The 23,122-nt window shown below is 39.3% G+C and overlaps 1 protein-coding gene across 6 annotated transcripts in view; it reads right to left on the reverse strand.

Annotated features, from left to right (window-relative positions):
* The window catches only part of LOC140533075 (uncharacterized), a 37,629-nt gene that overhangs the window by 4,838 nt on the left and 9,669 nt on the right, over window positions 1–23,122 (reverse strand). For 2 of the 6 annotated variants that reach the window (XM_072652399.1, XM_072652400.1), the window contains exons 1-4: window positions 13,086–13,414; window positions 11,233–11,359; window positions 5,468–5,626; window positions 145–2,992 (exon numbers count right to left, since the gene is read on the reverse strand). In XM_072652399.1, the coding sequence (XP_072508500.1) occupies window positions 984–2,992; window positions 5,468–5,626; window positions 11,233–11,359; window positions 13,086–13,238 (2,448 nt within the window). In that variant the 5' untranslated portion in view covers window positions 13,239–13,414 and the 3' untranslated portion in view covers window positions 145–983. Of the gene's footprint in view, window positions 1–144; window positions 2,993–5,467; window positions 5,627–10,199; window positions 10,316–11,232; window positions 11,360–13,085; window positions 13,417–23,122 lie in introns of those variants that run through there. The other 4 variants (XM_072652404.1, XM_072652402.1, XM_072652403.1 and 1 more) reach the window with 4 other exon arrangements.

Raw genomic sequence — 23,122 nt, forward strand, 5'->3', positions numbered from 1 at the left:
TTAGTCCCTCGCCACTTGCATAATCACCTCATTTTTCTGAATCCAGACTCATCAATCAAACCATTTCCCTTCCCAACAACCCCATTTCTCTCAGCATCATTCCAACTCTTTATCACCCCTTCCATCATGAAGTTATAGTTATACCTTTGACTTTTCTTTGATTCCCATTGCCTTATCTTCAGTTGATTTCTTTTAATGACATAAGGAAATTCCTGGGTCATTTAAAACTTCTAATAAAGAATATTTCTCTGGCCTTCATTTAGAGTTTTTAAGAATCTGCTACCTTCTGGTCTCATTCCCAGCAAGATGGCATGATCTTGGTGGCCTTTTTCCCCCTGGTGCTCCTAGGACCTCAACAGTTTTGAGAATCTCAGTTGACACGAGGAAATGAAGGCCTGACTTTTCTAGGTCTCTCCTCTTGCAATATGTAGGAGATTTAGTTGTTTAAATAAGAAAGTATCTCAAAACTAATTCCTAATCTCTAGTACTTCAAATCCTTCAATATTCTAATATTTGTTTCAAGACTGATGTTCTAATTTTCTTGGACCTTTTAGATACATATTCCATAAAGATATCCATCCAGTCTCTCTTGATGTACTTGACGACTAATCTGTGGTTTAACACTTTGCATCTCAGTTTGCTGTATAGTTCATCAGTACTTGTTCATTCTTAACAAACTGCATTGGTTGTTTTTCAGTGGAATACATTCTCTCCATTGAGAAGCTGAGAAGGTAAATAGTTCCGCTTTTTGGAAGTTACATGATGACCCTAATAGTAGTCTGGGTATATTTGGGGGGTAGAGTAACATATTTTGGGGTTACAAATTCCAAGTCCTGATTCTGAGTTCTAAGATCCAAACTGCAAGTGATTTCCAGTGAAATGTCTTCTGCTTACTAGGCTGATCTGCCCATTGCTGTTTTCCCAGTCGGTCAGTTCTGCTACATTTTTTATAATTCCCATTTTGTCTTAACACCAACAAAACTCTAGTGAGTTGAATGATTGGCACTGTTAGGATCAATGTCTGGCTTACTTAGGAAACTATAGGGTTTCAATTTGTCATGCAATTTGAGGTGGGTATTAAGTGCAGATTTCTGAGTGAAGTCCTTGCCACACTCACAACAAGAGAATGGTCTCTCCCCATTATGAATGCGCTGGTGGACCTTCATATCAGCCTTCAGACGAAAGCTCTTATCACACTCAGTGCATTGAAAGGGTCTCTCTCCTGTGTGCACAAGCTGATGGTTCAGCAGGTGGCCTTTCTGATGGAAGCTCTTGTCACACTCAGCACAACGGAAGGGCTTCTCACCAGTGTGTACTCGGAAATGTTCAGTGAGTTTATACTTTTGAACAAAGCCCTTACCACACTCACCACAAGAGAAGGGCCTCTCTCCACTGTGGAGGCGCTGGTGGACTTTCATGTAGGCCTTTCGACAGAAGCTCTTGTCACACTCAGGGCACTGGAAAGGTCTCTCACCGGTGTGTACTACCTGGTGTTTGAGGAGGTATTTCTTTAAACGGAAACTCTTGTCACATTTTGGACACTGGAAGGGCTTTTCACCAGTATGCATTCTCATGTGAGTGGTAAGTTTATACTTCTGAATGAAGCCCTTTCCACACTCGTTGCAGGTGAATGGTCTATCCTCACTGTGTTTGCGCTGGTGGGCCTTCATGACAGACTTCAGGCGGAAGGTCTTGTCACACTCGGAACACTTGAATGGTTTCTCCCCACTGTGCACTCTGATATGAACTGTGAGTGCAGACTGTTTGGTAAAGCCTTTGCCGCAATCAGTACAGGTAAATGGCCTCTCTTTACTGTGTAAGCGCTGGTGGGCCTTCATGACAGCCTTTAAGTGGAAGCTTTTTTCACATTCAGGGCACTGAAAGGGCTTTTCTCCTGTGTGTGTAAGCTGATGGGTGAGAAGGTCCCTCTTCTGGCAGAAACCCTTGTCACACTCTTGGCACTTAAAGAGCTTCTCCCCCATGAGATTTCTGATGTGGGTACTCAGTAAAGATGGTTTGGTAAAGCCCTTGCCAAGACCAGAGTCAGAAAATGGCCTTGCTCCACTATGCCTTCGATGGTGGGCTTTCATGACTGCCTTCAGGCGGAATTTCTTGTCACACTCAGGACACTGGTAAGGCTTCTCACCACTATGTACTCTAATGTGTTCAGTGAGTTTATACTGCTGGGTGAAGCCCTTTCCACAGTCACTGCAGGAGAATGGCCTCTCTCTGCTGTGTAATCCTAGGTGGGCTTTCATGACAGCCTTCAGACGGAAGCTCTTTTTGCATTCAGGGCACTGGAAGGGCCTTTCACCTGTGTGCAGACGCTGGTGATTGAGCAACTGTCCCTTCTGTCGGAAGCTCTTGTCACAGTCAGGGCACTGGAATGGTCTCTCACCAGTATGCAAACTTTGGTGGTTGAGTAACTGTCCCTTCTGTCGGAAGCTCTTGTCACAATCAGGGCACTGGAAAGGCCTTTCCCCTGTGTGCACAAGCTGGTGATTCCTCAAGTCTACTTGGCGCCTGTAACTCTTTTCACACTCATTGCACTGAAAACGTTTATCTCTTAAGTGAATTCTTTGGGGTAGCTGGGGATCAGATAGCTTGTTGAGCTTCTTCTTGAACTTTGGGTATTTGCATGGCTGGTCTTGGCAGCAGCTCTTCTGGTGGCTCACCAGGTGGTCTTTCACCTGGAAGCTTTTTCCACAGACAGGACAGGGGTAGATGCTCTGTTCTGGGAGAGTTTCCTGGACTTTAGGGGAATCCTGGCTTTTGTGGCATGGTTCTTCTCCCTCACTCTGTAGGGATGGCTTAGTGCCACAGATTTTTTCCTTTTGGGGAAGTGTGTCCTGCATGCGCTGGTTCTTTGACATGCCTTCAGGACTAGAGCAAAACTCTGTCTTTTTATCTGACAAAAGTATAGAGGGGTTCTGGTTTTGAAGACCATGTAAATGACAATCTTCCTGGTCAGTATTCACAACTCTTTGGTCCCCTGCAATGAAAAACAAAGATCCTGTCCTTACTCACTTCTATGTTATAATTCCTTCCAACTCTTGACTGTTAAATCTATTCTATGCTGACATGATCTCTATTCAAAAACTGTCTTATATTGTTTAAATGTTTAAAATATATGATGCCTTTAAAAAGACCAAACTCTTTTAAAATAGAGCCATCTGTACTGAACAGGGAAATCCTTATGGCTGAAGGCACAAGTTGTACATTTTTAGAAACTAAACATATTATTTGAAAGAGATGGCACTCTCCTCTTAGCCAGCAAAATTATTTTCTATTGATTAAAAAAAAAGACGAACATGACCATTCACTGTGTTGAAGATTATAGTACTGATATACAGTATGTGCAATACTACTCTTCAAAGCACCATCTTTCTCTCTCATGCTTGGCAGAGGCTATAATTGAGACAAAGTAGTAAAACTCATTTGGGGAATTATTACAGTACCTAAAGAAAAGAGAGGGTGAGACTGTAGATAGCTGACAGTTCAAGGAAGCTATGGGTATTATAGGAGCCCAATGAACTAATATAAATCTATACATATACATTTCAGAACAGAGTCAAGTTATTCTGACAAGGAGCTACAGAGAACAGCAAGGTCATGTCTTTAATTGCAAACAGTAATACAAAAAAAGAAGAAAGGAAAAAAAAAGAGTGTCATTGAAGCATTTTAAAAAACATACAGAAGAGAACAAAAGGAAGTTCAAGGGGAAATGGAGATGGTCAGAATGATCTGAATTATGTGAGAAATTCTTCTTCCTTCTTCAAGGATGTGTGATTTCATCAGTGTTGGTACCCTCCCCTCTAATTAATGCAGATTACAACTCCTCCCTTCCTGGGAGCCAAACATGGAGCAGGACCTCAGTGGAGGAAAAACACTAAGTAGAACTAAGAACTGAATCTATGTTTAGAGTAAGAAGACTGAAGAATAAGACCATTTCTTAGGACAGATAGAAAAAATTAACAGATGACAGAAAGAAAGCTAAGTTACTTGATTCCTGTTGTGTACATCTTTTTCATCAAAGAGAAAACAGAATCCATTGAAGGGATTGTGGCAGTGGAATGACAGTCAGATGAGTGAGTGCATCAGTAATATTAACTGATCATCGAAGGGAAAAATGGAAACGCTGGAGGCAAGGAGACTGATTAGGAAACTACTGTGGGAATTCTAATGAGAGGGCATGAGGGTCTATATTAGGCTATGTCAATGGAAATATAAAGGAATGGATCTGAGGGAGGAGACAATGAGAAGAATAAAAACCTACGGTTCCAGCATGGACAACTGAGAATTAACCAAAATGGAACACACTGTGGGGAAAAAAGGATGAGTTCACCTTTACATACACTGAGTGCTGGCAGAAAATTTAGGTCAAGAAATTGAGCAAGCAGTTGGAAACATGGGTCTAACTTAGAAGAAAGGCCAAGTTTAGGAGGTGTCCAACAGATGTGACAGATGAAAAGAGAAACAGTTGTAATCATGAAGCAGGTATGAATAATTCATTAGTTAACATTTCCTCTTCCTGTGACAACAGAGAGACCCAATAGTAAGTAAATTCTGACAGCAGTCACATGATAAAAACTGTTTCCAGACAAGACCAAACCAATTTCTTTTGTGAGAGACAGGCTTAAGCACTCCTTATATAGACACCTAGGGAAAAAAGCAGGAATGCTCACACCAGTATCTGAGAACAGAGAAGGCTTGGAACAAAAACTGTGGGAAATGGGATAGGTTGATGAAAAGTGAATTGCTGAGAATTTGCAAAGGTCCATATGAGACATAAATTTATAACGGATACAATCATGTTGGTTTCATGACTTTCTTGAACAGTAGTTAGCTGCTCAAAATTGGACTCAGAGAAAGCAGATGTCTAAGGAGTAAGATGGCAGAAATAACGATAGGCGAAAGAGGCCAAAGACTCTAGGCTTGTGGTAAGCACATCAGTGGGTAAAATATTGCCCCTTTTATATTTCAACTAAGGCCAGGATTCATCCAAAAGGCTCTGAATAGTTGAGTTCAACCTATTATTTTCTAGCACAGTGACTTATGCCCTCAGTGGGACCATGGTAATATTTCCTTCCTATGTATAAGATCAAACCAAATTACATAATCCTATCAATCTGGCTTTACAGAGTATATAGAACTGTTCTTTTGATCCCTACTCTCCCCATAATATTCTCTTTCCTCTCTGTGACTGTCTAGCCTTCTACTTCAGTAGGTCAATAAAACACTTTCCCTATCTGCAAATGGAAAAACCCTAAGAAAGGAAGGCCTTGGTCTACTGTAACAAGGGAATTCTGTCAATAACCAAATTTTGAATGTTATCAGGATTTTCTTATATCCAATTAGCAGATTACCTTTGCTAATATAGTTTCCCCCCAAAATAAAGCTTAGTCTAAACACTATAGAAAAAGGTCTAAGAAACTTCACTATTTCATAGCCACAATTTTTCACTCACCCCATAACAGATGTGTTGACGCACTCTTCAAGTCACGCAGTTTATCAGGACCACATCGAATTGCCATTTCTTTTTTCATTAAGTTCCCATGATCTCTAATGAATGGCTCTTCACCCCTTTCAATGTGGGATATCAACTCTGGTTTGGGAATGGCAGAGTCTATACAGAAATCACAAAAAGTTGATTACGTTTCCTCAAACGAGAAATCTGAGTACACTGACAATGACTGCTAAGATTCTCTTGACTGGAGAACAAAAATTGACACAAAGGAAAAAATCGATCACATTCAAGAAGCAATCACTAAATATTCTGGTTTTGAGATACTCAGTGTTAGATTTCACCAAATCAAATGCAAAATATACTATTTATAAATTTAAGTCAGTTAAATTTTGGTTCAACAATGCTTTGAGAGTTACATGACACTCCATGAACTGACATGATATTATTATCTGTGACATGATCAAATCTGATTTTAAAGTAACTGGCTCTGAGTTAAAAGTTCTTTTCAGTATTCTATATAATATTTTTCATCACCATCCAGACCAGGTGGCTGAATAGGGAGGCCGAGATCTGAGTAACTGCTCCAGACAATCTATGTAAATGGGTGGTAGCCCAGGTACAATATAAGCTTCTGTTTAATTTTCAAAGACCTACACAATCTAGCCCCAATCAGTCTTTCCAGCCTCACGGAGCATCGTTCCCTGTCCTGAACTCTGCAATTTGGCCAAATTGGTGTTCTCTGTGTTTCTCACCACACTCATATCTCCTTTACTCTACACTGGCCACACAACATGCTTTTAATGTACTCTCTCCGCACTTCCACGTTTATGAAGTCTCTGTTTTCCTTTAAGATGAAGCTCAAATATCATGTTCTGCATCAAGCCTTTCCTGGTCCCCTCCAAACTATTGGTTTCCTCCTTCCCAATTCATTTCCTGCCACTTTGCAGGGCAGGTAAGTCAGTCTAGCAAGACACCCTGAAGAAGAGACAGGATGTAGCATGTTCCAGGCAAGTCAAACCATTACCACTATCTGAATAACCACCTTTCCTTAGTCCCTGATGGAGACAACCCAGGACCCTGAACCCAAGAGTCTCTAGAATAGCAATGTTTCAAGCCCAGTGTCCACAGTAATATCCTGACTCCTGTGGAGATGCAGCCTGGTAACTGCTCTTGCAGGGGCTACAGCTACATCTACTAAAGACCTAGAAAAGAAAGTTCTTGTCATCAAAGTTTTTGGTACTGTTCAATGGTAGAGCATTAGATACTGATATGACTTTATCAATGGAGATGACGTTAAAGAAGAGGAATTGCTATTTGTTTCACTGCTGCACCCAAAAGATCATGAGACCTTTCCATCTGACTTGCAACTTAAACCTTCCACAAGTGTAATCTTACCCAATGTGAGTTCCTTATGCCCAAAGGGTTATAAAACTATACATACCATTGGACCCAGCAATATTACTTCTAGGTCTGTATCCCAAAGAGATCATAAAAATGGGAAAAGGACCCACATGTACAAGAATATTTATAGCAGCTCTTTTTGCGATGGCAAAGAATTGGAAATTGAGGGGATACCCATCAATTGGAGAATGGCTGAACAAGTTGTGATATATGAATGTAATGGAATGCTACTGTTCCATAAGAAATGATGAGCAGGCAGACTTCAGAAAAACTTGGAAACTTACATGAACTGATGCTAAGTGCAGTGAGCAGAACCAGGACAACACCGTACACAGTAATAGCAACATTGTGCTATGACTAACTTTGATAGACTTAGCTCTGCTCAGCAATGCAAGGATCTAAGACAATTCCAAAAGACCCATGATGGAAACTGCTATTCACTGGAATTCAGAGAAAGAACTATGTCGTCTGAATGCAGATTGAAGGATACTGTTTGCTTCTTTTTTCTCGTTCCTTGTTTCTCCCATTGGTTCTAATTCTTCTTTACAACATGACTAACGTGAAAATATGTTTAATGTCAATGTATATGTAGAGCCTACATCAGATTTCATGCTGTCTTGGGGAAGGGAGATGGAGGGAGAGGGAGAAAATTTAGAACTCAAAATCTTATGGAAATGAATGCTGAAAACTAAAAAGAAATTAATTAATTAAAAAAAAAAAAGGAACGTGAGTTACCTGACAACAGGTATCGTCTTTTCTATTTATATCCCTGGAATTTAGCAGTGTTTACATGTATTAAATACCTGAGAAATGTTTCATTCGTTCTCAAATTATCTTGTATTTAACTACTTTGTATATGTTTATATTTATTCACTTCATGTCTATGCTACATATCTTTACATTCATTTGTTATCTCCTCCGCTAAAATTTAAGTGTCTTGAGCATAGGGATTATTTCATTCTCTGTATTTCTATCCGTAGTACATAGTACAGTGCCTGGTCACACAGTTTTTGACTGACTGAAGTCAAAGTTAGAGAAAAAGGTCCAGGTTATAGCTTAAGCATCACATATCAGAGGTGCTAGACAGGATGCTGAGGAACAGAACGTTTTAACAGTCCATATAATTGTGCAAATCTACCATGCTCTCACTAGTCACCAGTGAACACGTTAAATCTATTGGTCATTCTTTCATTGGATTAAAATCCTCATCCAGGTCATTCGAGTCCCTCGGCAAAACTATTTTCAAACTATTCATTTAATCTTATTTGCCAATATTACCCAAAGCAAACCCTCTGCTCTAAGAAAGTCTCTTTGGTGTCTTCTGCAGCCTCCACTTTTTCTCATGCCTTGAGGCTTTCCAACCAATTTTAATTTGAATAAGGACAGCGATTATTAAACATAGAGATGAAACATGCAACTATTTCTTCAATGCCTTTCCAAATAGCATCATTTCCCCCAAAGCCCCACTCCAGATGTACTTCTTTTGTGAAGCAATCTCTATTGCAGACTGTGTTAAAGTCTTCTCTGAACTCTTAGAATGCTTAGTCTCTATTTCAAAATATGTCACTTCTATGATATATCAAAGAATTAGATTCTACTGTTCTCTACTAGACTCATAGGCTCTTAAAGATAACCTAATTCGCTACCTTCCTCCTATTCCCTTATGGTGCAGATGGAGAGAGAGGTTTAGTCCAAAGAAGTGGCTTGGCCAGATCACAGAATGAACTAATGGCAAAACCTGGAGATCTTCTGAATTTCAGTCCAGCATCGTTCCATAGAGTCATTCTATCTCCCTCACCATGATGGCTTCATGTAAATTTCTTGTTCCTCCAAAATAGTAAACTTACAGAAGAGACTGTATTTATATTTATGCTACGTCTACTATAATGCCTAGCATGATGATTTATCATTCAAGTATCAAATGATTTGCCTCATTTACCGTGACTCGGACGCGATGAGAGAGGGACTAACTTAGGAAATGTGATGAAGGGATTCCTGGAATAATTGGGCAATAGTATATTATTCTTCAGCACCCTACACTCAATCGTGAAAAGTCTTACTCTCGCTAAAGATGTCAATAAGAAAAAAAACAGACTTCATATCTCCAAAGCGAATTACTACATCTCCTTCCCTGTCATATCACGACAATCACTGATTCTCAATAAGACTTTTCCCATGTTCATAGTTCCTTAAGGCAAGTTCTATGTCACTGTTTGTGGAACCATCATTTTCAGAGCTACCCTCCGTTGTTATTTACACCAGTAATTTTACTGAGTTAAAATCCATTGTAACTCACTCATTAATATTGTTTCTATGTTTTGAAGCAACCAACACAAAGTAAACTATCTCTTGAATACACTAGACCTTCAAATACTTGAAAAATCATTATATCCACAATAAATTTTTTTCTCAATGTAAAAAAGCTCTAGTTACTTTAACCTTTCCTTGTGAGATGATTTTCAATCCTTTCACTAACTTCATCATTATTCTCTAGACTCTGACTAGTTTGGTAAATGTCTCTCTGAATGAGACTTTATATAACTAATGCAAAAAGACTCGATTTATAATCAACTACCTGTTCTAGTGTAGTAACATTTTTAAAAATTAATTTCAAGTAGGAAAAAAATCTGTTTTATCTCCCTCAACACCGCCTCTTCCCATCACTGCAAAAAAGAAAAGGAAAACCTTTGTAACAAACATGCAAAACAAATACAAATTTCCTCATTGGTCACATCACAAAAAATTATGTCTAATTTGTAGCAAGCTTCATTATTGGACCTCTGGAATCATAGTTGGTCATTGCACTGATCAGAGTTCTAAGTCTTTCAAGATTGTTTTTCATGTCACTGTTATTGTTCTGGTTCTGCTCACTTTGCTTTTTATCAATCTGTATGAATTGTTTTCCATTTCATCATTTCTTATTGCACAAGAGTATGCCATTACCTTCACATGCCATAATTTGTTCAGTCATCCTTCAATGAATGGCTGTTAAATTAATATTCTCTCATCCTGTATTTGAGCAATTATTTTTTTAACCAAAATGCTGGGCTTTTATATTCATCCTGGTTAAATTTCATCCTGTTCCAGATAATCAAGTGAGCTGACAAGAAATTTAAAATCCTGATTTTGTCATCCACCACATTAGCTCTCCCAACTACCTCTGTGGCACCATACATTTGATGTTCAATAACTTTATCTAAGTTGTTTATAACAACTTGTTGAACAGAATAAGGCTAAGGGAGAGGGAGCATGGCATAGCAGTGGATAAAGAGCTGGGTTCAAGTCCTGCTCTAATACTTACAGCCTTTTTGACCCTGGGCAAATCACTTACCTTCTCAGTACCCCAAGGCAACTCTCTAAGATTATAGGTTGCAGATTAGTTGCTGATCTGCACTGGTAGAGGGAGTTTCTTCATTGGAAACTCCCTACATCCATGAAATCATAGGTCTGGACAAATAAAGAAAGAGGGCTAAGAACAAAATCCTATGGCATACTGCACGGAATAAAATGTTCCTACAGGTGGACATCAACTTATTAATGAAACAGTATTTAGATGTAGTTAACTAGCTAAAAATCCACATAACCAGTTGAATCTAACATGTATTTTTATATCTCCTATACAAAGACATCAGAAATTTTTATAAATGCCTTGCTGAAATCAAGATATGCCATTTGAAGCAGCATTTTGTAGTGGAATGACCACTGAAGCTAGAATCAGGAGAGATCTGGGTATGAATCCCAATTCGAACCCTAATTATGTGACCTTGGGCAAGTCACCTAACTTCTCTAAGTCTCCATTTCCTCACTTGTAAAATGAGGGCAGTACTACCTGCTGTACTTACCTAATAGCATGTGGTAAGGGTCAACTGACATAATATTAAGTGCTCTGTAAAATTACAAAGGGCTATATCATGGTCAGGTATTACTACTACACCTATAATATATTACAGTATATTATTACATCTATAAGGTTCTCCTTATTTACCAGTCTCATGGCTGTATCAAAAAAGAGAACCAAAAGGCTCCATGCAACCTTCAGATTCCATTCCTTTCATACATTCCTTCTTGAGTTTCCTGCTTAATCAATAGAGGGGCAAGTATTATAACCTGACATAACAACAATGCTAGTTTTTCCATCACTTAAAGAGCAAATTCAAGAAACATTAAGTGCAAAGCTCTGTTAGGGACTCAAAACACTGTAGGCATTCCTACAAAGCATTAACAAGGAGATTTGTAAAGACTACTAACTTGGCCTAGGTTTCTGGGAAGTTGTCAGACTAAAGGAGGGAATGACCTCATGAAATCATTGCTAACTTCTAATTCCTTAAGAGAAATTCACAAAGTTCCTAAAGAATATATCTTACCCAGAGAGAACAGGATCTCATAATTGACAGTCATCACATGCTTGTAAAGGTCCTTCTGCCACTTGTCCAGGTTCTTCCATTCTGGTTCTGAGAAATACACGGCCACATCTTCAAATTTTATAGGCACCTGGAAGAAAAGGAAGTTTCTGTTTCAATGTCATCCCAGACATATCATCTCCTGACTAATTTTAAAAAGACAATTTAATTCCCTTCGGTCCAATAGGGTAATAAGAACTTGTTCTCACAAAAGGGTCTAGTTATATTTTGAAGGTGATTTTGTGCTTTTTGGCCATACAAGAAGAGATCTGTGAATGCATTTTCCAAGATAGCTGGCTTTCCTTCCCATATACCACAAAACCTTTGGTGTTTGGTAATCACAGTAAATAGAACAGAGTTACTCTTTTATAAGACCAGAAAGGCCTGGCAGTTATAGATTGGTTGTATTCTACCTATCCAGTATTCAGTGACACAATAAAATATAATCTGCAGAGAAAAGGCTCTTACCAGATGCATCACCAACTTTTCTAAATTCTGAAACATTAAGTGCAACAAATAAGGCTCAATTTTGTGTGATTCAATGTCTTTCTTCCATCTTCCCGCATCTCACCTGCAAGTTTCTGTGTAACACCTATGCCTGAAGAGGTGTCCACAATTGGCCCTAATCTACCTCAGTAAGATGTAAAGCCAGTGAGAAATGAATGATTGACACCCAATAAAATGGTGTAAAAACCAGGCAGAAATGGAAGATCTTTACTAAGGAGCCTATTCCAACTGCGAAGGGGGAAAATCCTCTTGTTAATGAATAAGAAGTCAGGTCGTCAAGCATTTATTAAGTTTGCCTATTATGTGCCAGGGGGAGAAAACCCCACAGGGGAAAGGAAAGTTAAACAGGCTTCTAGTCATATTTTAAAATACGGGCAAGAAGTCTTATTCCAGAAAGGAAAACCTCTAGTTTCTTAGTACTCTGTCACATTGTAGGAGAAAGAAAAGAAGGCAAAAAATAAGCAAGATTTTTAAGTTGGAGCACAAAACAAGTTTGCAAATTTAAATGTAACCTCAAGAGGTATGGGTGGAGTTGCTTTCCTACCTTGAATCTCAAGGTATCCGTGGCCAGTCATATGCATTACATAAAGGCATTACTTCCATTAAAACCCCTATCCAATAGTCTAGAAAAGCAGCACGGTATAACGGATAGGAGGCTCATCTCAAAACTAGGAAAACTTGAGTAAAAGAAGGGATTCTTGACATTCCTGGGTCATTGATTTGCCCTGTCAATGCTCCAGGTGACTTAAACTATCGATTGCAGAGAGGGTACCACCCTTCACGGTAGAAAGAAGCTCCTCACCCAGAAATCCCCTAAGCTAATTAAATGAAGCCACAGGTGCAGTCCCTTAATTTCCTCCAGGTGAACACTCCCCCTGGGGCAGACTAAAGCCTTCCTACAACAGACGATCTTACGAAACGTTTAGGGCCACAAACCCACGGCCCCGGGGCCGGGAGAGGCCGCGGAAGCCCTCGGGCCGGCTCTGCTTTTCCGGGGCCGTGCCCCGCAGGGGGCGCCGGAGGCGGGGTTCGGACTCGGATTCCCCGGCTCGGCCACGCGACCCTCCAGCGCAGTCACGGGAATCTCACTGGCTTTTGTTTGTTTCTGGAGAGGGAGGGATGTTCAAGGGGCCTCCACCGAGAGAAGCAAACGCGGGCCCCGCAGAGGCGCACGCAGCACGCAAGGCCCTCTTTTCTAGCCGCCGCCATCCCGGGGTCACGGCTCCCCGTTTTCGCTCGGGCTCCCCACCTGCCCCCACCCCCGATGCCCCACGCACGGCAGAGCCTGTGTCCGTGGGGAAATGGCTCACCCGCCCAGGAGCCGCGTCGGCCATTTCCCCGCGTCTCCTGGCCACGAGCGATGCGGGCGGGCCGGCCCCGAGCTCCGGGGAGCCGGGCCCGGGAGCGCGGGGGCCAGGGGGCAGGGCAGGGGCCGGCCCGCTCCCAATTCCCGCTTCATCCATTCTTGTTCTCGTCACGCGGCGGCGGTTGCCAGGGACACGCGGAGCATGCTGGGACTCCTGCTTCCTCCTCCCCTCTCCCCTAGCTCCGGGAACCAGGCACTTCCAGCGGGCTCCGGGAAGACGGCGCCCCCTGCGGGCGGGAGGAGCAAAGGGCCTCCAGCCGGGCCCCTAAATGCCGCTTCCAGCGCCCAGGGCAGCCATCTCCCAAAGCCGGGGCACCCTCCTAGGCCAGGCCTTTCCGCATCCCTGGTGGTCTGTGCGCCCCCCGCGCGGCCCCCGCCCTTCACACACTCCCCGTTTAGCGTCTCGGCTAAGGCCCCTCCCCTCCAAGCTACCCCAACACGGGTTGTCCTCATCGCCCCGCGCCCTCCCTAGGAGACTTACGGTCACGTAGGGTCACTCCTCAACCACTCTGTCTTCTACCTGGTCTTACACGTGCAACTCCTGGACCCTCCCAGACGTGACCTGAGAAAAGGGATCTTCATGCGGAACGGGTCATTGTGATTCCATTAATTGGAAATGTTTTTGCACCACCAACCCCAATGCAACCAAGGTTAGGAGGGAAGCGGAAAACTGGGGAAGTGTCTACGATAACTAGTGTCCCTGATGAAGGCCTCCTTTCTAAAATACGCAGAGAACGGAGTCTCATGTGCAAGAATGAGTCATTCCCCAACTGATAAATGGTCAAAGGATGTGAACGGGTGGTTCTCAGAGGAAGAAATTAAAGATATCTGCAGCCATATGAAAAAATGCTCTAAATCACTGTTGATTAGAGAGACGCAAATCCAAACAACTCTGAGGTAGCACATCACGCCTATCAGATTGGCTACCATGACAGAACAGGAAGATGATAAATGTTGGAGAGGATGAAGCCTAATTCATTGTTGGTGGAGCTGTCTGTGAGCTGATCCAACCATTCTGGAGAGCAATTTGGAACTATGCCCCAGGGGCTACAAAAATGTGCCTACCCTTTGACCCAGCAATACCACTTCTGGTCCTCTATCCCAAAGAGATCATAGAAATGGGAAAGGGTCCCACATGTACAAAAATATTTATAGCACCTCTCTTTGTGGTAACCAAACACTGAAAATCAAGGGGATGCCCATTAGTTGGGGAATGACTGAACAAGTTGTGGTATATGAATGTAATGGAATACTATTGTGCTATAAGAAATGATGAAGAGGAAGACTTCAGAGAGGCCTGGAAAGACTTATATGAACTGATGTTGAGAGAAAGGAGCAGAACCAGGAGAACTTTGTACACAGCAGCAACCACAGTGTGAGGAATTTTTCTGGTAGGCTTAGTCCTTCATTGCAATGCAAGGACCTAAAAAATTTCCAATGGACTCTTGAGGCAAAACACCTTCCACATCTTGAGAAAAAACTATGGAATTCAATCGCAGAATGAAGCAGACCATTTTCTCTTGTATTATGTTTTGTTTTGTTTTATGGTTTCTCTCATTCATTTTAATTCTTCTATGCAACATGACTAAGGTGAAAATGTATTTAATAGGAATGTATGTGTAGAACTTATATAAGATTGCACACCATCTTGGGAAGGGACTAGGAAGGGAGCGGGGAAGGTAAAAAAAATCTAAGATATATGGAAGTGAGTGTAGAACACTGAAAACAAAATAATTTTTAAAAATTAAAAAAAAATAAAAGTGCTTAAAAAAAAGAAAAATGTATCTTCACTTGACCCAGTATTTTTACAAAGGTAAAAGAAGGTTAAAATGAGTGTTGACACCAGCATTTCTCTACCCTGTTGGCTTGTTCTTTGAATCACTCACTGCCTGAGCCACCTCTCAAAGCTTGGTTTGTGGGGTCCTTTCTTTGACTCAGAAACTCATTCCTTATTTTCTTCCCAAACATTTCAAAATTGATATAAACCTAAGTAGATGCATAGGGAACTCAGTCAGCGACTTAAATTTTAAAAAGACATGTACATAAAATGGAAGCAAAGGTAAGTAGTTGTAAGATGAATTTACAGAGGAATGGTAGGGTCCTCTAAGAATATAGTTCCAATGATGATGAAGTACAGAAGTGCTGAAGCCAGTAATGAAAACAAAAGACAAAAAAACTAGAAAGGAAAAGTATATCAAGAAAGGGATAAGACCATTGGTTATAATTGACTTGGAGGAAGGTCAGATACTCAACGTGGTTTTTTTTTTTGCTTTAATCATCCACACCAAGGAGAACTGGACTGACAAGGATAGATAGCTAAATTTTGAATTGATCTTCAAAGAAGAGATGAAAGTAAGTTCTTCCCATTCTAGCCTGGTAAGCTCACTTTAACTTCTTAAAAAATTCTAGGAAGCAGTATTAAGAGGATGTTTGGAAAGGAAAGTGGTGATTACTAATTGCTTCTATGGGTTCATCAAGAACAAGCAATTGATTTTTGAGTGGTTTACTAGACTTATAGATGAGAGGAACACTGTGGGTATACATTTCATTGAGACACTTGACAAAAATCTCATGATTTCTTGGCAGAAAAGATGGAAAGATGTGGGTTAGATGATATTCCATTTTGGTGGATTCAGAAGTAAGCATGGAGGAAGGTCTCCAGTGTAATATTCCAGAGATTTGTCTTTGGGTCTGTTCCATATTTTTTAACAGTCACTTAGATGAAGGCGTAGAAGACATATTTAACACATATACAAATGTTGCAATGCTAGAAGGGACAACTTATGTGTTGTATATAATAAAATCAGGATTTAAAAAGATATATTAAAAAAACAGGCTAGAAGAATGAGCTGAATCTGGGCACATATAATTTATAGAGATAATGAAAATAAGTGTAAACAAAGTCTTACACTTGGGTTATAAATCAACTGCACACATAAAAATTTTGGGTATCACATTTTAGGAGGGATACCAACAAAATGAAATGTTCAAAGTAACAGACCTGGGAGGAAGAGTAATAGAAGCCCAAGCCAATGCCATATGAGGCTCAGTTGAAAGTAGAAAGGATATTTGGTCTAGAAAAGACTTAAGAAGAGTTATAACTGTTTTCAAATATCTGGAGGGTTATGGATGGCTTAGTGAATAGAGCACTGGGCCTGGAGTCAAAAAGACTTGAGTTCAAATCTGGCTTCAGACATGTACTAGCTGTGTGACCCTGGGCAAGTCACTTAACTTCTGTTTGCCTTAATCTACTAGAGAAGGAAATGGCAAACCACTCCAGTATCTTTGCCAAGAAAACCGCATGGACAATAATGGCATGCTATGGACCACAGGGTCACAGACTTAGATATAACAACAACATCCAAGGAAGAAAGCTTAGATTATTCTACTTGGTTCCAAACAGTACAACTAGGAGTGATGAAAGTTATAGAAGCAAATTTTGACTTTTCTTAAGGAAAATTTTCCCCAAATTAAAACCTGTCCAAAATGAAAATGGCCTGCTTGAGGAAGCAGTAAATTCCTCATGACAGGAATTGTTTGTGACCTTAAGTAAGATACTTAAACTCTCTGGCCCTGTTTCTTCATCTATACCAGGGATGGGAAACCTGTGGCCTAGAGGTCACATGTGGCCCTCTAGATCCTCAAGTGCAGCCCTTTGACTGAATACAAACTTCACAGAACAAATCCTTTTATTAAGGGCCTGGAGGCTGCAGGTTCCCCACCCCTGATTTCTATACAATGAGACAGCTGGACTAGATGACCTCTAAAATCCATTCAACTTTAAATTTCCAATCCAAGTCTAGACAACTACTTCTCTGGGATGCTGCTGGGTTGGATGAAATGACCTATGAGCCCCTTCAAGCCAGATCAGATTCAGATTGTAGAACTAAGACAAACTATTCAATTTGATGCTTTTGACCATCTCTTCTTGCTCTCAGTTTCCAGTAGTTCCAAAATGTTGTGTGTTTTATGTTATTGTTTTTTGCAGGGGGAAATGCCAGGCAGTTAGGGTTAAATGACTTGCCCAAGATCACACAGCTAGCAAGTGTCAAGAATCTGAGGCCGTATTTGAACGCAGGTCCTCCTGACTCCAGGGCCCGTGCTGTATTCACTGCACCACCTAGCTGCCCCAATGGCATGTGTTTTAAAGCATTCCTTCCCTATTTGGTCTCAAATAGCTACAAATCACTCTCAGAATAGGAAATGTATGATCCTTTTTTTCAGAATGATTCCCTAGCTAGAAAGCCTAATGTTACCTGCCTGTTTTCATCTCCCTTTGGAAGAATATGGGACTTGGAGTCAGAAGACTTGAGTTAAAGGCTTTAATTGATCATTTATTAATTACATCATCATCTTTGTCATTTAGCCTGAGTCTCAATTTTCCTCAGCTGTAAAATGAGAATTTATACCCACACTGTTCACCTCACAAGCTTGCTGTGAGCTTACATGCTTCATAAACCATGAAACAGTATGTCAATATAAACTAAAGCGACATTCATTTGATATCTTTGCTTTAGAGTTCCTGAAGCACCAAAATACCAGAGACCAGGAACAATTTTAATATCCTTCCACACATTTTAAAATTCTCATGGCTGCTTTATACTTTATCATACCCCAAGGTTTACTGTAGGGGCCACATCCTTACACAGTTCTCCTGTGAATAACTTGGGCTTTCAAGACTGAAAAGCATATGTAGTTACAAAAACCTCTTAATGCAGAATATAATATTTATAAAGTAATAACTCAAAATTACATAGCCATATCATAATTAAAACTTGCATACATGTTGAGGAAAAAGAAATTTATGATCAGTGGAATCAGAAATGATCAGTAAAGAAGAAATGAACTGTATTGAGGGATGTCACTAGTTAGCATAGGTAGAGCAGGTGGAGGCAGAGCATGGAGGTGATAACTCTGTAAATAACAAACTAATAAATGCCTTAAATAAGTAAGATTGTAAGCTCCTCAATGGCAAACATGTCTCATACTTCTTTTCAGCTTCTACAGCATCTAGTGTTGTCTCTTGTCTTAGCAGGTGCTAAATAAATATTTGTTGATTTATTCACATTCCAATTCCTATGAAATATGGTATGGTACTGTGGAAAAAGTAAGGACCAAGATTTAAATTTCAGCTCTGCTACTTAAATAACTTAACTAATCTCATGTAAGCCACTTAATTTCCCTGAGCCTCAGTTTTCTCACCTGTAAAATGAGGGTATTATACTCAATGATAGTTAAGATCTCTTTCAGCTCTAAATCCTAGTCTTTAAAAAAAGTTTAATTTTAGACAAATACTAAAACTGAAATACATAATAGGAAAAGAAAAAGAAACATTATAAACTTAAGTATAAAATAAGAAAACAAAAAACATGTCATGTGTACAGCAGAACATAGGAGAGGATTCAGATTATATAGCAATAACTTATCATTTTAAGAAAACTTACATATTGAATATTGTACCTTATATTGAAAGCTGTCCATCTTTTCTTTGCTTCTTTGTAGGTTTTCTTTTTTTCTCTGCTGTATGCTATTTACTTTGTTTTTTTCCCCTTCTTCCCCATTACCCGCCACCCTATAACCTATTCCCTCACTCTCTTCTCTAGATATCCCCCCTTGTACTCTCCCTGCTCCCTATCCCTTTATTGTTTTATTTCTTCTGAATTTAGAATATTTTTGTACTCTTCTAGATATATATGTATGTTTACTTCTTACATCCATTCCCAATGAAGGAAGGCTTCTAGATTCTAAATCCTATAGTCTTAAGAAAGTTAATACAAATTTACTTTCTTTGTAAACTGAGATTTCTAAGAGTATTGAATTTGGCAGAAAATATGGATCAGATAATTCTTTGTTATAAGGAATGGCGCTCTGGAAGGAGGATGGGGAAGGGATGTAGGGGGAAGTAAAAACAAAAGACATTAAAATTTTTTGAAAAAATAAATGGGTTGGGCAAGGATGAATCAATTCGACAAAACATTTGTTAAGCACCTACTATGTACAGAGCACTATGACAGACGCTAGGGATACAAAGATTAAAACTAACACAGTCTTTGCCTTGGAAAAACTTCTAATATGATAGGAGGGGAGGAAGGAAAACAAGACATATATATAGTATGTATATATGTGTATATATATATATATAGACATAGATATAGATATATAAAATTTTGATATGAGAGAGGATGCTTAATGCAATGGTGACACTTGAACTAAACCTTGAAGAAAGGAACTCCAAAAGATCATGATGCGGATAGTGATGGGGATACCTTTCAATTAACAGGGAAGGGAAAAATGAAAATGAAAGAGATGAAGAATAGTCTAGTTTGACTTGAACATTCATTATACAAAATGGGGTAAAAATGTGATAAAAATGGAAGGGTAAGTTGGAGCCATAATATGGAAGGCTTTGAATTAGGAGCTCACACTGTATTTGGTAGGCAATGGGGAATCACCAAAAGTTTGTTGAACAGAACAGTGTATCAGCAAGATTATTCTCCCTGTGGTATGAAATATGGATTAGAGAGATGATAAATCAGGATACAGAAAACCATTTAAGAGGCTGTAGCTAGAAGACATATGGGCCTAAATAAGGGCAGCTGTAGTAGGAATGGACAAAAGTATATGAATGTAAGTGAAATTGTCAAGGTAGCAGGAACAACATTTGGTAACCAATTCATTCAACAAGCAAATATTTATTATTGTGCTCCATGATAGCTAAGGTCTCTTTCAGCTCTAAATCTTATAGAATTTAAAATTTTTTTTTCATTTTAGACAAATACTAAAACTTATATAGTAGGAAAAGAAAAAGAAACATTATAAACTTAAATATAAAAAAAGAAAAAACATGTCATGTGCACAGTGGAACACAGAAAAGAATTCAGAATATATATCAATAACTTATTTCAAGAATAAATACAGTATGTTATGTTGAAAGCTGTCCATGTTTTCCTTGCTTCCTTGTAGATTTTTTGTTCTCTGCTGTGAGCTTTTTACTTTGTTCTTTTTCCTCCTTCCTCCTCACTACCCACCACCCCATAACCTATTCCCTTATCCACCCCTCTAGAGATCCTTCCCTTGTACTCCCATTCCCATTGATGTAAACATCTTTCTATACCCCCCTTTATTTTTTCATTTTGATCATTTATTCTATATACCCTATTCCCTATCATGTGTATAACATATGTATATGTGTGTTAAATGAATCCTAAGGAGTAAAGGAGAACATCAAGGGAGAAAGAAAACGGTAGGATAGAACTTTGGAGGACACCTTTGCCTAAGGTATGGGAACATGATGAAAAGCATCGTGTTCATCTTGAAACTGACCAAGAATGAATAGTCAGAGCTAAGAGGACTATGTGAGTCCAATGCCATGGAAGCCAAGGAAACAAAGGACATCAAGGAAAGAATTGCCAAAAAAACCAAATGCTGCAGGGAGGTCAAGGAGAGTGAGGGAAGAAAATAGGTCATTGGATTTAATAACTAAGTCATTAGTGACCTTGGAAAGAACACTTTGAGTATGATGATAAGAAAATGCTAGGGTGAAGAGAGTGGAATGGGAGCTGAGAAAGAAGAAACTGTTCTTTCTAGATATCTCACAAAGAGAGAAGATAATAGCTTGAGAGGACAGTGGCATCACAATACAAGAAATGTGAAATGCTCCATATTATCATCAAATTAATGGTACAAATAACACATAGTATGAATTTAAAGGAGAAAAAGGCCACTGTGGCCTAGAAAGATCTGCAAAGATTTAGTGGGAAAGTAAGGACTCTTTAGGTCCAGTCTTTCAAACTGTTACTAAGCACCTCTATCTCTGTCTGCCCTCCTAAATCTATTATCTTTGTTGCAGCCTCCAGTCTCTGCATCACTCCCTGTTCTCCTATATACTGCTGATTCTTAATGATCTTCCTGAAACCCCCTAGATCCTTTTCCAAACAAAATATTGTCTAACCACAGCTCTTCCATTTTGTGCTTGTGAAGGTGTTCTTTTCAAAAACAAACAAATAAACCCAAGTGTAGGAATTTACATTTATTCTTACCTAAATCTCATCTTATTAGATTCAGTCCAATGTTCAGCCTATTGAGATTTTTCTGGATTCTGATTCTGTCATTCAACATGTTTGTTGTCCCTCCCAGTTTTGTATCCTTTGCAAATGTGACAAGCTTTCTATCTATATTTCTATTCAAGTCACTGACAAAACTGTTAAACGGTATAGTCCAAGTATAAATTCCTGCAGTACTCCACTAGCTGCCTCCTTCCAAGTTCACATAAGCCATCAATGACTAATCTTTGGATTTGGTCATTCAACAATTTCCAAATCTACCTAATTGTATAATTATCTAACATCTCTCCATCTTAACCAGAAAGATACTATGAGAAACATTTGTCAAATATTTTGCTGAAAACTAGATAAACTATATCTTTAATATTCTTTTGATCTATTAGTCTAGTATCCTCATCAAAAAAAAGAAATGAAATGAATTTGAAGAATTCAGAGAAACAAAAGAATTTTAAAAATAGAGCAGTATGAAATATAGATCCATGGTTTCACATGGAATCCCATTTTTGTATTCTGTTATTGACATGGACATGCTTTTTTTTGGTGTTCAGAGTTTAAGTTCAGAAAAGCATAGAAAGACTTACATGAACTGATGCAGAGTGAAATAGAAAGAACCAAGAAAAATGATCTACAAAGTTTACAGCAGAGTAAATGAAAAGAATGAAACTGAATCTTACAAAATTGTAGTCCTGTTTCAGCAAATTGACCTGCGTTCTGACAACCATAACTCTGGTTGGACTGAATCTGGAATGGTACCTACTTCTATGCCATCACTAGGATTGGTCCTAGTCCAAACCTGGGCCCCATAAAGTTTAGTTTCCCCACTGGAATTCCATGTTAATATAGGACAGAGAAACATGTTAGTTCTATTTGCTAATCCAGAGGCCTTTATGTGTTAGAGACCCAGTCCAAACTACAGGAAAGAAAAATTTAAGGAATAAAGTTGAGAAAGTAAAACATTTCACAATCATAATTTTTCTCACTCACCCCAAAATGACTGCTCCTCAATGGTCTTAAAGTCTAATTGTTGAGGAGAACCGGTTTGGAATACCACTTTTTTCTCCAAGGCCCCCTGATTTCTGATGAACAGCCCTTCTACATGTTTAACATAAGATATCAGATCTGGTTTGGAAATGGAATATTCTGCAAAGAAGTAATGAATTTCCTTGAACAGCTGGTCCTGTTACTGGGACTAACAATTCTTCTAGGTATGGAAGTGTGAGTGAAAAATCCTTGCAGGATATATGAGCCAGATCTGTTTGTAAGAACTAGCACAAAAAACGTACTAGCTAGGGTTAATGAGTTTGACATTATTATGACAAGCTATACAACAAAGCTAGAAAATATGGAATGATGAATGTCTAATATTATTTATGACTTACTAGAACAATAGGAAAGCAAGGTAGTGAAAATACTGGAAAGGAACAAGGTAGTTGGCATTGGAAATGTTCTAAGGACTACCATAAATTAGCATTATAGCCTATTAATTTAACTGTAGGGAAGAATTCACAATGTTGGTATTGAATATGAGACCATATTTTGCACCTCTCAAAACTTTGATATTACCACATGGGTTCAGTTATTTTTGAGGATTCAAAGACCAATGAAGTAAGATCTTGCTGCAATTAGACTTAAGGGCCCATGTTAGTCCTGGAATTCCTTCAGTGCTGTGCCTTACTTGGATACCTTTTCCCTGAAGGAGGGTTTAGGAAGGTATGTCTTATGTGTGTTTCTCTTGGTTAATTCTTATGGATCTGCTTTCTCTTTGACTGGGTAGCTCAGAGGTACAGACACGATACTTGAGCCACTGATTCCTTGTTAAATGTGTCAATAGCGGCTAGTCTCTTAATAGCACTCATATTCGAACAACATGGTACAAAGCACTTTCTTCACAACAACCTGGCAAGATAGGAAGTATTAA

This window comes from Notamacropus eugenii, chromosome 3 (assembly GCF_028372415.1).
Source record: "Notamacropus eugenii isolate mMacEug1 chromosome 3, mMacEug1.pri_v2, whole genome shotgun sequence".
Taxonomy (NCBI): domain Eukaryota; kingdom Metazoa; phylum Chordata; class Mammalia; order Diprotodontia; family Macropodidae; genus Notamacropus; species Notamacropus eugenii.